General features: G+C 38.5%; 1 protein-coding gene across 3 annotated transcripts in view; it reads left to right on the top strand.

Annotated features, from left to right (window-relative positions):
• Positions 1 to 519: 519 nt before the first annotated feature.
• Positions 520 to 18,872, top strand: part of LOC122083997 (phosphatidylinositol 4-phosphate 5-kinase 9-like) — a 54,513-nt gene continuing 36,160 nt past the window's right edge. For 2 of the 3 annotated variants that reach the window (XM_042651986.1, XM_042651980.1), the window contains exons 1-5: positions 520 to 849; positions 3,937 to 5,353; positions 12,508 to 12,675; positions 13,163 to 13,328; positions 17,189 to 17,299. In XM_042651986.1, coding sequence (XP_042507920.1) covers positions 4,077 to 5,353; positions 12,508 to 12,675; positions 13,163 to 13,328; positions 17,189 to 17,299 — 1,722 coding nt within the window. In that variant the 5' untranslated portion in view covers positions 520 to 849; positions 3,937 to 4,076. The remainder of the gene's footprint in view (positions 850 to 3,936; positions 5,354 to 12,507; positions 12,676 to 13,162; positions 13,329 to 17,188; positions 17,300 to 18,872) is intronic. The other variant, XM_042651972.1, reaches the window with a different exon arrangement.

Below are 18,872 nucleotides of genomic sequence, written 5' to 3'. Positions count from 1 at the left end.
TCAGTATTGTATAGGTCATATAGTATTAGTATACATTGAGACCGATCTCGATTCTTGATTGATCCGGATCAATTATCTGTATCATTTAAGGGGTAAAACATTAAAAAAATGTACTATTTAAAAAAATCAAAGGCAAACCGAGATACCGTCCCTAAATCCATGGTTTTAGGGTTAAAAAATTTCCATGATTAATAAATTTAAGATTTTTTTCTAGAAATTAATATGATAAGATGGGAACATGATACGGTGCATAAGACATCATATGACATAAGAAAATAATAAAAACTTTGAAACCATGTGGGTGAGTGGGGGGTGACTTGACACTGCGTCTCCATCAACCCACTCAAGGGCGACATTTCAAACGCGGCCATCGCTGTAAGATGTGAGCAACAAGGGGTCGGTTATTGTAGACTTTTATTTTAGTCTCTTTTTTTTGTCTTTTAAGTTTAACTCTTAATCCCTTTAGATTATTGGTTCTTAAATATTAAAATATGAACAAAAGGTTGTAGAGAGAGAAGCACATCGGCGGGGTTTAAATTGAAGAAATTCCCATTTGTAGTTTAAAAAACGCCTTTTTTAATCTCTCTTTCTCATTAACTAATGTCTACTTGTTAGTATTTGTGATGAGCGTTACCTGTTGGGATTCGATTCACATCGCCTTTTTGCCTCCTCCTGTGCTTGTCAAACCCAACCGGTAATTTAACCAACACATCCCCCTCCACCACCACCACCACCACCACCACCACTGGAGAATCAGTTCTTCAAGCAGAGCTACTGTTGTTATCATCTTCGTGGTTACTGTTCTTCTTCATCGTGTTCTTCGTCATGTTTCCTTGCTACGCACTCAAGGTATTATCCTTTAATGAAAGAAGAAGAAACAAAGGAAAAGAAAAGAAAGAGAAACAAAGATGCTTATTTCTTATTTATTTTTGGTGTTTTTAGTACGGATTAATTGTGGAATTTGGTTCTGGTTTGCGAGGAAATGAATTTGTTGGTGCAATTATCACTATTGAAGTTTTTTTTTTGGTTTTGTTTAGTGTATGATTTTCTTTTGTTTTCATTGTTCAGAAGCTTGAGAATTCGAGACTTGGATCTTCAATGTAGTTTGTGTTAGTAGATTTAGAAGGCAAAAGGAAAGAGGAAGAGCGATATATTTTGTTGTTAGAGAGCCAACATATTCCATTTATAATCGGATGGAGAATTCACGCTACTTTATCTATTGAAGTTACACTTGAATTTGATGCAATGGGAGGTGTATAACCGTCGAAAGAAAGAATAGTTATGTGCTCATGGTGTCCTTATTCTAGATGGGATTCCCAAAGAATTTTTTTTTTTTTTTGGTAATTCCATTTCTGAAGTAAATTTGTAATTTCTGCCCCCCCTTGAAGTTTGGCTATTTCTTGAAGTGGTCGATTGTGGAGTCCTCAAGATGTATTTAAGAGAAGAAATGAAAATAAGAATGAAATTAAAGTAAGAAAAGGTCTGTTACACAATTGATTTGGAAGATTCAAATCTCCCATAATTATCCATTGATGTCTTTACTGGACATGTTCGCTGTAGTCTGATTCAGTTTTTCCAATCCTTTACCCTGTCACTTATATGAAATGAGAGGAGGTAATGCTATTAATGTCTGAACATTGTTATCATCTTCTACTATTTCAGCATCAACCTTAGTCTTGTTGGAATTACCATTGAAAGCCCATATTCATTTATGCATTGCTTATTTCTTCTTTTCTGTGGTGATTGTTTTCATGATGTGAAGCATGATGAATGAATAAAGAAAAAATAACCATAACCAACTGAGACACCAGGAAGACAGGAGTGAATGGCACCTCTTTTTTCTTTTGTGATATTCATGAGAAAAAGAAATGTAAGGCTAGGTAGGAACTACCCAACCCTAGTTAGGATCCCAAAACTCCAATTAACAACTCACCAATCCTTAGGGAAATCTGAAATCAGACAGAGAGCAAAAGTCCAAACCTGGGCAGAATTGGAGAAGCCTGTGGCTAGCAGTAGGAGGCTCTGATGGGGCTCAACTGCTGGTCTGAGTGCCCTTCTTGTGGTGCTGATCGAACCCTCCAAAGGATTTAGTAACCTGATCTCAGGTTTGGGAGATCTGAGAAGAGGTTCCCAATTAGGTAAATAATGTTAGCCTTCAAGAACAAATGATGGGAGCTTCAGTTGGTCACCAAACTTGGGTCGAGTGGGCCTCCTAGGATCAGGAATAAACCCCCAAAAGAGGCGGCTGAATGGGGTTCAGGGGGTGGAGATCTGGCCTTGGTCGATCCACCCTCAAAACCCTGACAGATTGAAGTTGATCTGGCCAGGTTTGGCTGCTCTTGTCATCTTTGTTGATAGTTGATCTTCTAGGCTTCAGTAGGTCTTCTAAAACACTCACTCACTCAGTCACTCACCACAATAGGAAATAAGAAAAGAAAACAAAGAACACAAAGAGAATCGATGGAGGGGTGGGGAGAGGTGGAAGAAGAAATATGGAATGGGTATCTCACCCCTCAGGTTTTGGGTATCACAACTCTCAATGGGTTAGGCATCTCACCTCTCAGTAGCAGCTGTAAGCCAAAAGTTTGCACTCTCATCTTTCATTAATCAATTATGGGCCTCTTTTATAGGCTTACATGATTAAAATAAAAATGGAAACTAAAATAGAAAACTAAGAGCTGGAAATAAACTTCCTAACTTACTTATAACTTGTTAAACAAGTAGGAGTAATTTAGTAACTTAGCAACTGAACTTAAAAAGGAAATTAGCCTAAGTTACAAAATAGGAAACTAACTTGGACAATCAAAATAGAAACTAAATCCTAGGCTATATGTGTAGTTCGATGGACAGCTTGACTCCTCTTCTTGAATCTTCTTTCTTCCATAATAAGGGACGGAAGGCTGCTTCTATTAGATCTTCATTGAACAAAATCTGCAGGAATTACTGTTCATGTGAGCAGTAACTTGTGAACAGTGTTTTCCAGCTTTCCTTTTAGGCTGGTTAGATGGGACCGAGTAGGGAAGCTTCTAGAGGATCCTTTTGATGACAAAACTTGGAGACCAAGCACTGCTGATCGATGGGGCTGGAATGGGCTGGCTGGTCCAAGATTGGACTAGGTTCGATGGGGCCAGCAGCCCTTTCCTTGTGCAAGCTTGATCTACATCAAAAAGCATTTCATAAATAGTGTAAACCAAGTGTCTACAACCTCTCTGTGTCAGCATATTCCAGAAATGAGAAGAGAATAGGCCTGAAGTTGCATTGAAAGAGATTACAAGGAGAAAAATATATAATATGAGGAAAGATAGATCGAATTTCATCAGAACTCATGAGAACAATTTTCAATTAAGGGAGAATCAGCAACCACAATGGATGCTGAACCTTTATGGTGGGTAGCAATGAATTTTTTAGTGGTTTGCAAGTAAGATGTCGGTGCCCAATTCGCCCAAGAGAATGACGTAGATGTCCTTGGTTGCTTCTTGTGCTTGGACTTTGCTGACAAACTGTGTATATGTTTTTTATCATTATGTGGAACTTTTATTCCACTAGTAACTAACTGAGTGGATATTGAACTGCAATTTGCAATGACATGCTGAAATTTTTGTGTTGCTTCTTTTAGTTGGAAAATTAGAATAGGCATCACTTTTCCTTTAGGATGGGCTTCTCTATGTTGGTGTGTACTTATAGCAATTCCTTTCATCTATTATGGTTGGTGATATTTTCATACATTGAAATAGGAAGTACTGTTTAGTCTGATGGTGCCGAAGTTTTTCATTTGCTTGTTTTCTATGCTGGATATAATTTTCATTGTTTGAGTTTTTACTTGGAATTCCATTAATTTCATTTGTTTCATTGGAATTTCATTAGTTTGATTTTCAAAATTGCAGAATTCGTAACCACTTACCTGTTCCTCACTAGATTCTTGTTTTATCTGTTCAGATGAAAGAATGAGACAGCTCTGGGAAATCATTTGAGTCTCTGTTTAAGATGCTTTTGTAGTTTCCTAATTTATCCAGCAGCTTATGTGAACTGGTAGGTCTGTCATCCATAAGGGGGCAGAATCCTCTTGGATATTATGCATGTCTGGCTCTGTGGCCTTTGCTGATAATGCAGGAAGGGAACTTTCTTGGGCAGAACGGACAAGATCTCTTGATGCTATATCATTTAGGGACGAAGAACGACCAGTTGTAGTAGCTAATGGGCAAGCTGCTCATGTATCTTGTGAAACTTCTGGATTTAGAGTTGGTGAGCTGTTACTTCCTAATGGAGAATTATATTCTGGGTCATTACTTGGTAACATGCCAGAAGGTTCTGGGAAGTATGTATGGTCAGATGGTTGTGTATATGAGGGTGAGTGGAGAAGGGGGATGAGGAATGGGAGTGGGAAAATCCAATGGCCTTCTGGAGCAGTTTATGAGGGTGAATTTTATGGTGGCTATATTCAAGGTACAGGGACATATATTGGACCTGATAATGTAGTCTACAAGGGACGCTGGCGGTTGAATCTCAAACATGGTTTGGGGTGCCAAACTTATCCCAGTAGAGATGTCTTTGAAGGATCCTGGATTCAGGGAGTTATTGAAGGGCCTGGTAAATATACCTGGGCTAATGGAAATGTTTACTTGGGCAACATGAAAGGAGGGAAAATGTCTGGAAAAGGAACTCTTACATGGACAAATGGGGACTCATTCGAAGGAAGCTGGTTGGATGGAATGATGCATGGATTTGGTGTTTACACCTGGAATGATGGTGGCTGCTATGTAGGAACTTGGACCAGGGGTTTAAAGGATGGCAAAGGAGCTTTTTATCCAAGAGGCAGCAAGATTCCAGCCGTGCAAGAGCTTTATCTCAGTGCTCTAAGAAAACGAGGGTTGTTGCCTGTTCTCAGAAAGCAGAACAATGGTTCACACATCCGTCATGCTTCTTCAGTGGATATTGGGGATGTTAAAGTTGGAGAGAACCAAGTTTCACATCGAGGTTCATCTGATAAGCTTCCCAAAGGCAACTTACTAAATTTGGATCAATCTCGACCTAGGAATGTTTCTTTGGAAAGACGCTGGAGTCTTGAGGTATCCATTGAAAAAGTAATTGGACATGATTTGTCATTGAGTTCAGGAGAATCTGGTTTAGAAGGTGACGAAAAGGAGACCTACACAAATCCTCCAATACTGGAACGAGAATATATGCAAGGTGTTCTGATTAGTGAAGTTGTAGTTAACAATAGTTTTTTGTCATCATCCAAAAGAGCAAGAAGGCGGCAGAAGAAACTTGCGAAGGAGGTGAAAAAACCTGGTGAAGCGATTATCAAGGGTCATAGAAGTTATGACTTAATGCTCAACTTGCAGCTTGGAATCAGGTATATCCCTTCATTGACCTTTTACAGTTCTTATATTATGTACTTGAATTCCACTTTGTTTTCTTCTGCTTGGATGAGCTAACTGAAATCTTATATTCATTGTAAAGTATCAAGCCGTATAAGAATGCTATATATGTTAAGCAATGTACATGTATTTAAGTACATTTGATGCATAAAAAATGTATGAGAAACTGAACCCTGACATCATCTTGGTGTGAGAATTCCTGGAGGGCTATAGCCCATCTATCCGAAGACATCAGTGATTTGATGTATCTACACAAGTCTTAAGAGACATTTTATGAAGATAGATTGAAGAGGAGCTGTGCAAATTTTTTTTTTATTGATTAAAAAAAAAAAAATGGAACTTCGGGCTTGTTTTTGTGCCAACCTATTTCTTTTGAACACATGTGAACAATGTTTGGAAGTGTATCTATTTATAATTTTCCCATAGTTGTCACAGTGTCTAAGTGACCCAAGGCGTTGGTGGGGCCTAGACTCTAGCTGACACCAAGGTGACCAAGGTGCTTGGACGCCTTGACCACACTGAACCTTTCCATGACAGTGGTTTCAATCATTGTTGGAATCTAGGTTTTGAGTCACCCGAGTCGTCAGAATTTGAGGAAACTGGTCAAGAGTCATGGAAACTAGGGTCACCTGAGACAAGTCAAAATTTGAGAACACTTGATTAAGAGTCATGGAAGCTCAGGCAGGCTAAAAATGCCAAGAATCAGTCAATCTGGTTAGGTTCTTATTATGTTGGAGTTATTTGTACTTATCTGGGGTTGGGTACACATGTAACCAACTTGACATTAATACCACCCACATAAACATGCCTCCTAAGAAAGGAAATTGACTGCCAAAACCACAGAAGCTCAAGGGCTCGATTGAGACCATAGATACCTTGGCCTCCCCTTCATCTCCAGGCTTACTGCCCACCATTGTGCCCCTATTTTGAGTTAGATCCTCAAAAGACTTCAACTGTGGAAAGGTAAGCTTCTCTCGTATGCGGGTTGTCTGGTGCTTATTCGATCTATCCCCAATCTTCCTACATCTATTGGTTGGGAGTCTTCCAACTTCCCAATTCCATCATCAAGTCTATTGAATCCCTCTTCTGCATGTTCCTGTGGAAATGTATTGATTTCGCCAAATTCCTTCAACCCCTCTGCTCCATTTGCCTTCCCAAATCTGAAGGAGGCTTTGGCTTGAGAAGAATCAAGGATGTCAACTCTGCTAGCATTCTCAAGTTTATCTGAAAGTTGGTCTCTAAACGTCCCAATAGCTGGGTCTCTTAGGTCTACTCCTCCCTTCTTCGTAAAGATTTTCTCTGGACCGTAGCTGTCAACCCCAATTCCTCCTGGGTTTGGTGCAAGATCCTCATTTCTAGACCTCTTGCCTTAATTGCCGTCAAAATCAAAATTGGTAATGGAGTAAACACCTCTTTTGGCTTGACAACTGGCAACCGGTAGGTGTGCTTGCCCTCCTTGTTGGTCCTAGAGCAGTTTACTCTTCTGGTCTTCCTAGAACTTCCCCTATCTCTATCTCTCCAGCGGTTCTTGGTCCCCCCTAGACATTCTGGCTTCCGTATGGCAGTCCCTTCCCCTCCCTCACTTGGGCAGAGTGGATAGAATCAATTGGTCCCCTTCCTCTTTGGGTCTTTTTACCTCTTCCTCTGCTTGGAACCTTGTTCACTCAGTCGGTCCATTCATTCCCTGGCATAAACTAGTTTGGTTTAAATCCCACATCCCCCGTCACAGTCTCACAACCTGGAGAGCCCTCTCCAATTTCCTTCTACCCAATCTTTCCTCATCCATTGCCATTTGCTTATTTTCGCTTCTTGTTGCCATTTATGGGATGGATTGGAGGATAGTAATCACTTATTCTTCAAGTGCCCTTTCTCTACCTCCATTTGGAAGCGTGTTCTTGCCAAATTTTGGCTTGTTAGGAGAAGACCCCTCCCCTCTTCAGAGAGAATGGATTTGGATTGATTTGACTTGTGCTAGTAGATCTATCTGTGATATTGTTGGGAAGCTTGCCTTTGCCGCTACCATCAATCACATCTGGATGGAGCGCAATCTTCGTAGATGGACTTTCAATTATGGATCCTTTGATAAGATAGGAATGCCATCTACTTTGACGTCTCCTCCAAACTCAACTCCACCCCTCACAACTCGGTTATTGATCATTTGATCCCCAAGGTACAGGCTTATTGTTGTCTCTTGGGGATTGTCTCTGCCTATCTTGATTCCCCCCTTCCCCTCTAGGGTTGTTTCTCCTTGCTCTCGGCCTATTTAGCCTTGTATATTCCCCCCTTTTTGTTCTTCCCTTGTTATTATATATTTTCATTAACCAAAAAAAGAAAAAAAAGGTCAACACAGCCACTAAGGCTGTCGGCCAGAACAGGAGGGACCCAACAGCAGGGTTTAATACAATTATGCTCAAGTGAACAGTGATAATACTGATTTAATATGCCCACAATATTCTGGAAATTGTTGGATCAGACCTAACTAATACCCTGAAGTCAGGACAGATTTACAGGCACAGAATTCTGGAAATTAGGATAAAAATAGAAAATCGGTGATCCACAATTCCAAGCACAGAATGTTCTGATCTTCTGGTAGAGTGAAAAGCTTATATAGAGTCCAATAAAACCCCAAAGCGGCAGCTTGATCTGTCACCAGGCAGAGGAGATGCAACCCTATTTGAAAATTAGGGCTGAATTAGGGTTTCTATGGATATTTTTAATAACTCTCAGCACAGGCCTTGATTTCTTGGTCGAGTGGCATTCTTGGGAGGCCCAAAAAACCCTTAAAAGGGTGGCAGCAACTGATCAGGGATTAGGAAGATCTTAGTGATCAATCCATGCCCAGAAAATCTGTCTTGTTGGCTATCACAGGATGATGTGTCTTCAGGTCTTCAATCAACCAGAAAATGATGTTGATGGATTTTAGAACAGCTCCAATAGATCTCAGACAACAGGTTTTCACTCAAAAACAAAGGAAAAACAGAAGAGAGAAAAATCTATGGGATATGTGTGGGTGGGATATAGGCTGTCTTAGCCCTTGGTCTCTCACCCACAACTATCTTAGCTGTTGAAACAAGTCTTTCTAAGACCAAATCGGCAAGCAAGAGTTCTCAAATTTCATTAATTCAACTGTAGAAAGCCTTACAATCAATGGCCAATTTATAGTTGTGGGATCTGTCTCCAAATAGGAAAATTACAGAAAGGAAACTGTCTTCCTTGGCCAAGAAGAAAGACAAAAAGAGACTGCAGGATGAATAATTAAAGCTAACTACTTGTTTACTAAGGAAAACACATAAAAAGGAAACAAATAAATTCTAGATTGCTGCAGAATCTATCCATCCTCTTGCTTGCTGCCTAAGCCTCACAAAGAGACAAAAATACAGCTCATAACTGAAATTGATATTCGATAGGAAGGACTTGTGGTCTTCCTCTTCTAGAAGCTGTCAAAGGCTGGCTCAATTGGGCTTGGCTGGCTGGACTAATCAGGCCAATGACTCGGTTGAACCAGCTGTTGGTTCAAGTAGCCCAAGTGCCCAACCTACATTAGGTATATTTTTTTGGTTTGTATTTGGACCATTGGGAAGAGAGGAAGACAGAGGATGTTTAGAGGTTGAGAGAGATCCTGTCAAGTGCCTATAAAGATATTTAGGATGAGGACTGCTAGATTGTTGTCTTACCTTCGTATTTTTTGCCAAACCAAATTTGTACGAGCGTGGGACAAGTACTTGGGTAGTAGAGGTACGCATTAGAAGAGATCATTTGCTGTGTTGATGGAAGTTTGTGCATTATTCGAAGTTGGAGGTATATCCATGGTTTAAAGTATCTCCAATACCGATACGTATCTTGAATTTAGCCAATCGATACAGTGACCGATTCCGATACTTTAATCCTTGATTTTTAGCATATCTTAGTGTATCTTTGATACAATATGATACCGTCCGATACATATCTTAAATTTAGCCGATCGATACGGAAACCGATACCGATACTTTAGTCCTTGGGTATATCACTTCTTCCTTTTTTTTTTCAAATACAAAAAATAGAATAAATACTAGTTGGTTGACCTTCATTTTTTATTATTTTATTTTATTTTTTTATATTTTACACACCGTAGCTCAATCTATGACTTCACGGTGCCAGAATTTATTGTCTATCCGTGTAGAGTCGTTTCAAGTTTCTATTGTTTATGGTGAAACCCTAGTTCATAGAAAAGAAGAAGAATTAGGGTTTCCTAAAGATTTGATGTAAATCATACTTGATGTTTCATTACTGCTGCATGCAAACAAACACTTTTTCCTTTGGTTTGATTGTTACTGGTGGTTGATTCAAAATTTTGGAGGTGATCAATCTATTCTTGGAATCAATTTTCTTGGGATTCATACTTTTTGGGGATCGATTTTTGTTGGAAGGACTACTGTTTGGATTGATTTGTGTTGGATCAATTCTTTTTATCAGGATTTTGGATCGATTTCCTCTGAAGATTGAAGGAAGATCAAGCTAGTGAAGACATTGATTTTTGTCAGGTTTTGGACAAAAAATGATTTGTTAATCAATTCGATTCTCGTTTTTTGGGATCAATTTTTTGGGAGAAGATTCTTGAGATCGATGTTGTTGGGATTGAAGGTTTTTTTTTTTTATCGATTTTTTAGGAGAAGTTTTTGAGATCAATTTTTTAGGAAGTTTTTTGAGACACTTCCATATTTTCCATATTTCCCATTCCAATCATCATCAAGGTTCTGGTTTGCAGTCTCTTTAGGGTTTCTTTTTGAAGGGGCACAAACCCTATGCCGTTACTTGGTTGCTTTTTGAGACTAGTTCATGACCAACCTTTTGAACTAGGTCTCATTTATGGTGATTTCTGATTTATGGAGTGAAGATTGAAGGAAGTTCAGGCATTTGTGGAGAAATCGATTTTTGTTAGGGTTTTGACGAAATAGATATTGTAGGGTTTTGAGAAGTTGGTTGATCTTTGTTAAAGGATTCCTTTTGGGATGCTGCTTATTTGTCCACGTGTAATGCTACACGTGAGAGGGAGTTTGGATTTATTATTTACTCGATTGAAGTTGGAGTTATTATTTGCTTAATTGGAGATTATTATCAGTTTGAGATTTATCATTAGTGGTTGGAGTTATTGCCTACTGAAGGTTATTTTCGTTGAAGATTGATTTATTGTTAAGTATCTCTCGTGTGTGTTCTCAACAACAGTTTTATCTTTTGAAGATGGTTATATTCAATGACTTGATCTTGTTTGGTATATTCAACAACTTGATGCTGTTTGGTCCTCAACAACCTGATGTGCTATTTGGTTTAGGGAGACCTCTGTTTGAGGCTCATGAGTGTTTTTGATGTAGCTATTGGGTGTTACAGTTTTGTTGCGGTGCCTTCTTTGGGAAGGCCTTTTTATGTTGCTATTGGGTGCTATAGTTTTGTTAGAGTGCCTTCTTTGTGAAGTTCTTTTGATGTAGCTGTTGGATGCTACAATTTTGTTGTAGTGCCTTCTTTGGGAATGTCTTTTGATGTAGTTGTTGGATGCTACACTTTTGTTGGAGTACCTTCTTTGGAAAAGGGCTTTTGATATTGTTGTTGTTTGTTGTTGATGATTCTGCTTGGTTTATTCGACACTACGTTTCTTTATCTACTGATGTTTGATGTGTTTGAGCTGATACTGCTGCTGGCTTTATGATGGTTGATTGGAGTTTTCTCTATGCTCGTTGGAGTTCTTGTTGGTCCAAGTTGGAGCTTTCTTTTGCTATATGTATACCCCAGCTTGTGGGGGAGTGTTAGGAGTTATTGATTAAAGGGCACTGTTCTTGTGAACAATGTTGAAGTGTTCACGTGAACGATAACTCGTGAATAATAACTTTATGTTTTCCTTTTTTACGTTATGTCCTTTATGCCCCTGTTACGGTTTTGTCAATATTATATATATTGAATGAAGTGGGAAGTCTCAACAACATAGTTGTGACTCTTAGAGTTACAAAAACATCTCTTGCTCTTCTCCTCTCTTCTCTTCTTCTTTTTCCCTTTTTTATTTACAGAAACAACTAAAATATGCATTGGGAAGGAAGAAAAACCATTTAATAGTACACAGTGTCAAAGTATTACAAGTACAAGTGTACAAGCGTTACAAGTAGTCAAGTGCAAGTGTAGTCAATACTACATGGAGTTTTGAGAAGTCTCAAAACTCCAAACAATAGTTTATATGCACTGTTATATTGTTACGGTTCATAGGATTTTGGTCCTATTGCATTGGCCTTCGGGATTGGAGTAATGATTAATAGGGACAGTCAGGGGCATGCGGAGTTGTGTGTTGTGTATCTAGTTTTCAATGCGGGGTTGTGTGTTGATTACATAGTTTTCAATGTAGAGTTGTGTGTTCGAGTTGTTTCTTTCGTGCTTAGCGGGGCTGTCAAGAACTCGTTATCTCATTTCTCCTTTTATAAAAGTAGATTGAGTGATGGATTGTCTTGGTGGTGGACGTAATGCATGTAGGACGCTTTGACTTGACTGATCTATACGGTACGTTAAGTAGATAGCCGGTACTTTATTATAGTCTGTTGTTATAAGCCTGTGGCTGATTTGTAGTGGTGTGTCAGGTTGACAACCATCACTTATTATAATTAGCCATAAACCGTCAATCTTTTTGCATGGATCCTCGCGCTCGTCTTTGCTTGGAATCTCCATATAGCCGACCCATTAAGTTGGGATAAGGTTTTGGATGTTGTTGTTGTATTGTTACAGTTGAAATGACACCAAAACTGAGTTGGAACCAAAATTTCGGTTGATATTATGCATACCTAGTGAGTCGACAGGGGTTTCTTTTTGACTTTTGTCGAACCCAAAATATTTCGCAAAACTTGGTCATTTCAACTGAAGTTTCGAACCATGTCCTTCGCCACCTTTGCAAACTTGTTTTGTTCATTTAACTCACTGAAAGAGATCAGTTATCTGGTTCTCCCAAACGATTATTTTGCTGGTCCTTTTTAGGCTACATCATGATATCATTTTTCTCTTTTGTATATTTATTGTAGAGATTGCATAAAAAAAAGTTACACACTTAAATGTGAGTCCTTATTTCATTGCATTGTTTTCCTTGATAAATTTAAACTGAACAGTATTAGTATATGGTCAGGTACACTGTTGGGAAAATAACACCAATACAAAGACGAGATGTTCGGACATCAGACTTTGGTCCCCGAGCAAGCTTTTGGATGAATTTCCCCAGAGAAGGGTCACAATTGACACCCCCTCACCAATCAGAAGATTTTAAGTGGAAGGACTACTGTCCAATGGTTTTTAGGTTAGTAGTTCATATCCATTCTGTGAAAAATGTGTGAAAGGCTGAGGTATCAGACTTAATTTCATTTAATGCAATTACTTATCCTACTTTGGTTGTTCTTAACAAAATCAGTTATTGGTTCTATTTATCTAGTCTTGCTACTTTTTTTTTTTTCCGGTAGATTGTCTTGCTACTTTATGAGAGACATAGTTTTTCTATATGTGAAGGGTATACAGTTAAACAATAACCCTTGCAAATATTTGCTTCTGTTAATTTTCTGAGGGTCTATTCTTCAAATGCCTTTTTTTTTTTTTTGTTTTCAATTTTTATTTGTAAATCTTGAGCTGTTTAATGAATCAAACCTGTTCACATCAAAGTTTATGCCATCTTACCAAAATTTGGTTTCTTGCATCAGAAAGGTCATTGTTTCCAGACTTAATCTATGACATCATGGTTGTTATGCCTATTATATATCTCCTCACAGTCGATTTATATGCACTCTTGGCAGAAACTTAAGGGAGATGTTTAAGATTGATGCTGCAGACTATATGATGTCCATTTGTGGTAATGATGCTCTTAGAGAGCTCTCGTCTCCTGGGAAGAGTGGTAGTGTATTTTTCCTGTCTCAGGATGACCGGTTTATGATTAAGACCCTTCGAAAATCTGAGGTGAAGGTGTGTATCTTCCGAACTGTATATTATACAATTGCAATTTGATGTTTGAACCTGATGGGAATTTATGTGCTTTTTCTTGCTCTGGTTACATTAGGTCAAGTATCTCTTTGCATTTATTTACATGATTTCTTACTTTCTGTTAACTACTTGTTGCCTTTTCAAACAGAATGTTGGGAATTCAAGAACTTCCTAACTTTCTTTTCACATTATAAAATTTTTTTCATCTTGAGTCAAGGTGGGAGGCATAAGATTAGGTCCTCTGGATTTCATATAGTTTGTGAATTGTGATGGTGGTTTCTTTGTAATGTATTTTCTAAGAGGTGAGCCTAATGTGCACCAAAAGCTGTCTTTGGGTGTTCAAAGTGAGGATGTGTAGTGGTCAAAGGGTGAGTTGGGTTTACCTCTTGAATTTTCATGTAGTGGTCATGTTGTGTTTAGGCCATTTTCAAATGGCATTGCAATGACTGTGGAGCAGAAGTAACACAGCCTGCTTTTGAAAACAATTGCAAGGAATAATGATTCATCTCCCAAGAGAGTGAACAGCCACATAACTGGGGAAAACAATTACAAGGTAATGGCTAGACCTAGGTCTAGCCGTTTTCTCTTCAGCATATACATAGATTGGATAACACTAAGAAGACAACTGCATCCATTGGCACCAGATATTCAGGGAAGCAACAACTTGTTACAGACTCCAGAGAGCATGTTCAGCTGTCCCAAAAGGAGAGTAAAAAGTCATTTGTCAACAAAAACGACCACAATGGGAAGTTGCTCCTGATAACAAAACAGGGACTTGCCTGTCCCTTTTTAGAAAGTACATCAGCTAAAGGGTGATGGAGATTACTGCTTCCATTGGCATGTGATGTTTGGGAAGTAGCATGGTAGTGAGTTTCTCTTGTAAGATATGGAGGCCTCTAGGGACAAAGCCCTCAGAAAAACCAAGTGACTATCCAATCTCCTTCCCCTTGAGAGAATTAAGTCCCGACGTGTGATTTTTCTGGGAGGAAGATAGAGAGTGACTGAAAATCTGTTCTGAGAGAATCACTAAAATCCCGTGGGACCCAAATATGAAAGTAGGTCTACGTGAGTGCAATTGAGAAATATCTTCTGCTTATTGCTCCAGGGTGCCATAATGTGCACCCATAAAAGTTGTCTTTGGAGGTGCCAACTTCGGGAGGAGACTGAGAAGGAACTATGAATGCAATGACAATCAAGTGACCCTCTTTCTTTGTTATGATGTGTTCTGTTTTTACTCTCAAATTTTAGGTTTCTTTTTTCAGCTTTTGCTTCCAGGTTTTGTTTATGGAGGTTTTAAAAGAGTGGAGTGTGCTATATGAGTTCTTATATAACTGTTCTTTTTATCGTGATAATGTAGATTCCATGGTAAAATTTGGTGATGGAAAAATACAGTGCATGGAATATTTTGAATTAATTCATTTTATTCTTTGAAGAGTACGTTCGATCATAGTTGTCAAGGCGGCATCCAGGCAGCTTTGCTTGGATGGGTGCCTTGGTCTCCTAGGTGACTTGTCGGTATTGCCTTAGTTTTTGACCTCCCTCAACCACCTTTGTTTGCCTAGGGGGTGTTTATTTATTTATGAATAATATCTTAAGTAAATGAAATAACAATTATAAAATCATTTACTTAAACGATATTTGGCATATATAAGTGCCAAACCTAGTTCGATACCATTTCAAGGCGCCTTGCAATTAGGCAACAATTGCATAGATTCCAAGAAAACCGCCTAGACACCTAGGCGGCGCCTTGACAACTATGCATTTTACAGACTTCCACTAACATATTCCACCATTTAGAAACTAAATATAAGCCAAAGAAGAGAGCTTACAAGTTACAACAGTTCATAGTGTTTTTTTTTTCCTATAGAATTGGGCTGTAACAACCCTTTCACAGTTTTGAGTTGTGGACAAAAGCTGCAACTTCCATCGAATCATGCTCATACATAGTCGATAGGGGACCTTTGGGCGACACATAGGGTCCTGGTTTCATCTCCTACATGCCTTAGATCAAGGTTCCAGGTTTTGGTTTCGAGCTTGGTCAAAACCAGGCTCGAAATTGAAATATTTTGTAGAACTATGAAGTTTTGGTCATAACCTGAAAGGTTTCAGTGGATGGTTTCGAGTGCCAAATGGCCAAATTAGGTTCTGAAATTTCTATGGAACCGTATTTTAGGCACTCTAAACATAGTGGAAGCCTTAGATTGTAACACCCAAAATGGTAGTTTGACTTCAGACCCTAAATTAGTAATATATGTTGTACGTTACTGTATACATTCTCTAACCACACAATGTTTAGTTGTAGGACACACAATTCAATTAAAACAATTAAACTATGGATTAGGAATGAATAAGCATAAAATTATAAACCATTTCATAATTTTCAATCACACAGTTGGAAGTTGAGAAGATTAAGATTAGAGGTGTGGGAGAAAGAGAGAAGAGAGGAAGAGAGGAGGAGAGATTATGAGAGGAGAAAGAGAAAGATGAGGGCAGAATCGTGAGTGAGCTCTTTGCTCATCTCACATATATTAGTTTCTATTAATACTTAAGGGAATTACATATTCTTCCCTAAGGGAGGTGAAAGAGAAATAAAAGGCAATACAAATTAGGATAACTTAACATAAACACAGTTCCTAAAGTACCCCTATTACATACGTTCCAACATATACATGGTCCAATACAAAGAGAAAAAGATATGAGAGTAAAGAATTCAAGAAAATCATCCTTTTGCCCATCCTAGATTCCTAGTACCACATTGAGTTCTTGGCAGGATCAAAACCACTAGCAGAATGTTGTTCTTGTCAAAGCAAGTTATGCTCCAACTACTGCTCAACAATTTGTTCCATGCTCTTATAAGAGTGATTTGGCCAAAAATCACAAAAAATAAAGTTTCCACAAACCTAGAGTCAAAATCAGCGAAACCAGAAAAATGGGTTGAAATTTTGATCCATTTTGTTCAAAACTATAAATTTATATTAAAGTTTTGTATCGGTTCGGTCAAAACGATACTGAAACCACACGTATTGTTGAAATTTCGATCGAAACTTCGCTGAAAAGTGAAATTTCGTCCGAAACCTTGCACTTTTTACATATCACATGGAGTTTCTTTTCAACATCTTGCAAAATCAAAATGTTTCACGAAATTTCGGCAAAACCTTGAACATTGCCTCTGATCAGAGAAAGAGAAGAGGGGATACTATCAGACCTGGCGGTAGCACCATTTATCCCAAAAAATCCATCAATTTGAATCCCTCCAGTTTCAAACTCCATTCTCTGCCCTTTGGGTTGAAGTTCTTGGACTTTAGATTGGATTCTTGCATGTTATTGATGCCTTTGGAATCCTTTAATATTATAGGGTTCCAAAGCTTGGAAGAAGAAGATCACTCTAGGTTGACTCTCAAACCAGCCTGTTCTCTCTAATTCCAAGTTGGAATTCCTGCTTGTTCTGGATAATAGCAGACAGCAGGTCACATGAAATGAAAGAGAGGAAGAAGAAGTAGAGTAGCGGCAGAACTGGAGGAAAAGATCTCTACGATCTCTTCTCCATATTATTATTAGTAACTTAAAAACTTAAAACCTGAGATTCCCAATATGCCCTTACTTACAAGTATATTCCTCCATATTTCCTCCATAATACACTCATACATAAAATTCCCAGTATACATTTACAAACTACCATTCCAACACTTTTCTTACTTTTCAGTCTGCCTGCCAAGCCTATGAAATCTTCTTTGCATATACATGATCCACCCTGGTTTTAATCATTAGCATCTAAACATGACATACTAACTACTGTTTGAACATCAATGATTATCATGCTGACTGGGATTCTGAATTTGTAGGTTCTTCTACGGATGCTTCCAGACTATCACCAGCATGTTCATAGACATGATAATACCCTCATCACCAAATTTTTTGGTCTTCACAGGATTAAGCCTTCAAGCGGTCAAAAGGTAACTGATACAACTGGAAAAAAATTCTTCCCTGCTGCACATGGAAGAGTTTCCCTATTGCGTTAAAAACTAGGACATGGTTAATCAATTTTATCATTCTTCTATGTCAGCCAGAACAAAGAAATTATGTGATGCATATAACAAGAATAGGAAATCACCGAAAAATGGAATAGAAAAGTGGTGCAAAGTTAACCACTGAAAGAAACTCTTAAAGTGGCTCTTAAAATTACAACCATTGAAGATGAAAAAAGCAATTCCCTTAAAAATTTTTGGTTATGATTAGTTTGAGATGGGTCATATGGTTACAACATTAAGTTGTTAAACACCAATCCATTTATAATGACTGGAGCTATAACATTCTTCAGAGTATAAGGAAGTGTTCATTTTTCACCGATATTTTTAACATAGTTATCAAGGAGTTACCTAGGCGTCTAGGCGGCTCAGCCTGAACTGGTTGGTGGCCTTGGCATTGCCTTGTTGGTGTCCCCTTGATTTTTTACCATCCTCCATCGTCTTGGGTCACTTTACGCCTTGATAACCTTGATTTTTTATCGTTGGCAAAAGTGTGGTAACTGGAGCATTGAAATTTTTTGTATAGATTCTCAATACTTAATAAGATAATTATAACATAGGATGTCTCTTTTTTGTTGTGCTTAGATTTCATACTTCCAAACTATGTAGGATAGCTTAGGGCTTTCAAGATCTAGGGCTTGCATTGCTAGGAAGTGGTGGTGGAAAGGCTTTCTGGATGATAAGGTTTTAGTGTTATATGGATAGTATGGATTAATGAATGGTCAAATTGGATAATGAAGGCTTGGATCACAATTGAGAAGAAGAATTGAGAGAATGATTTGGCTTTGACTGATAGAGGCCCACTTTATTTATATATGAGAAATAATACAAATAAGGTATGTTAGGTGAGGATGAGTCATCCTTATCCTAACATACACACATGTGATACATGTGATATATAGAACTTGGACACATACGTTAACATGTGATACATTGAACCTGGACACACATGAATACCCCCTCAAGTTGGTGCATATATGTCTCTCATGCCCAACTTGCATACAATAGGATAAAACATTTTGCAATTTAAACCTTTTGTTAACACATATTGATATTGTATGGTGACAAAAGGTATGCAACTAGTGCCTTGCTCGCGCTTCGACCTATTGATTGCAGCTTTCTCCTGACCTCCGGAAAAGCATAAAAAAAAGGCTTGAATGGTACGATCCCTCCGTCACCCTAGAATGAAAGGGCGATCTCGTAGTCAGTCAATCTCAATGGGTTTGGTCTTGTCATGCTGGACCGAATTGTGAGCAATGCTGATTGTGGCCTTGTTATCATAGTAGAGTCTCATTGGCTTTGCAACCGTTACCCCTAAATCATTGAGTGACACCTTGAACCATACAAACTCACAGACTCCCTGTGCCATTGCACGATATTCAGCTTCTGCACTTGATCGAGACACCATGAACTACTTTTTGCTCCTCTAGGTGACTAGGTTCTCTCCAAGATGTGCAATATCTTGAGGTAGAACTTTGATCATCAATGGAACCGGTCCAGT

This window comes from Macadamia integrifolia, chromosome 1 (assembly GCF_013358625.1).
Source record: "Macadamia integrifolia cultivar HAES 741 chromosome 1, SCU_Mint_v3, whole genome shotgun sequence".
Taxonomy (NCBI): Eukaryota; Viridiplantae; Streptophyta; class Magnoliopsida; order Proteales; family Proteaceae; genus Macadamia; species Macadamia integrifolia.
This window is presented reverse-complemented; position numbering and strand designations above follow the sequence as displayed.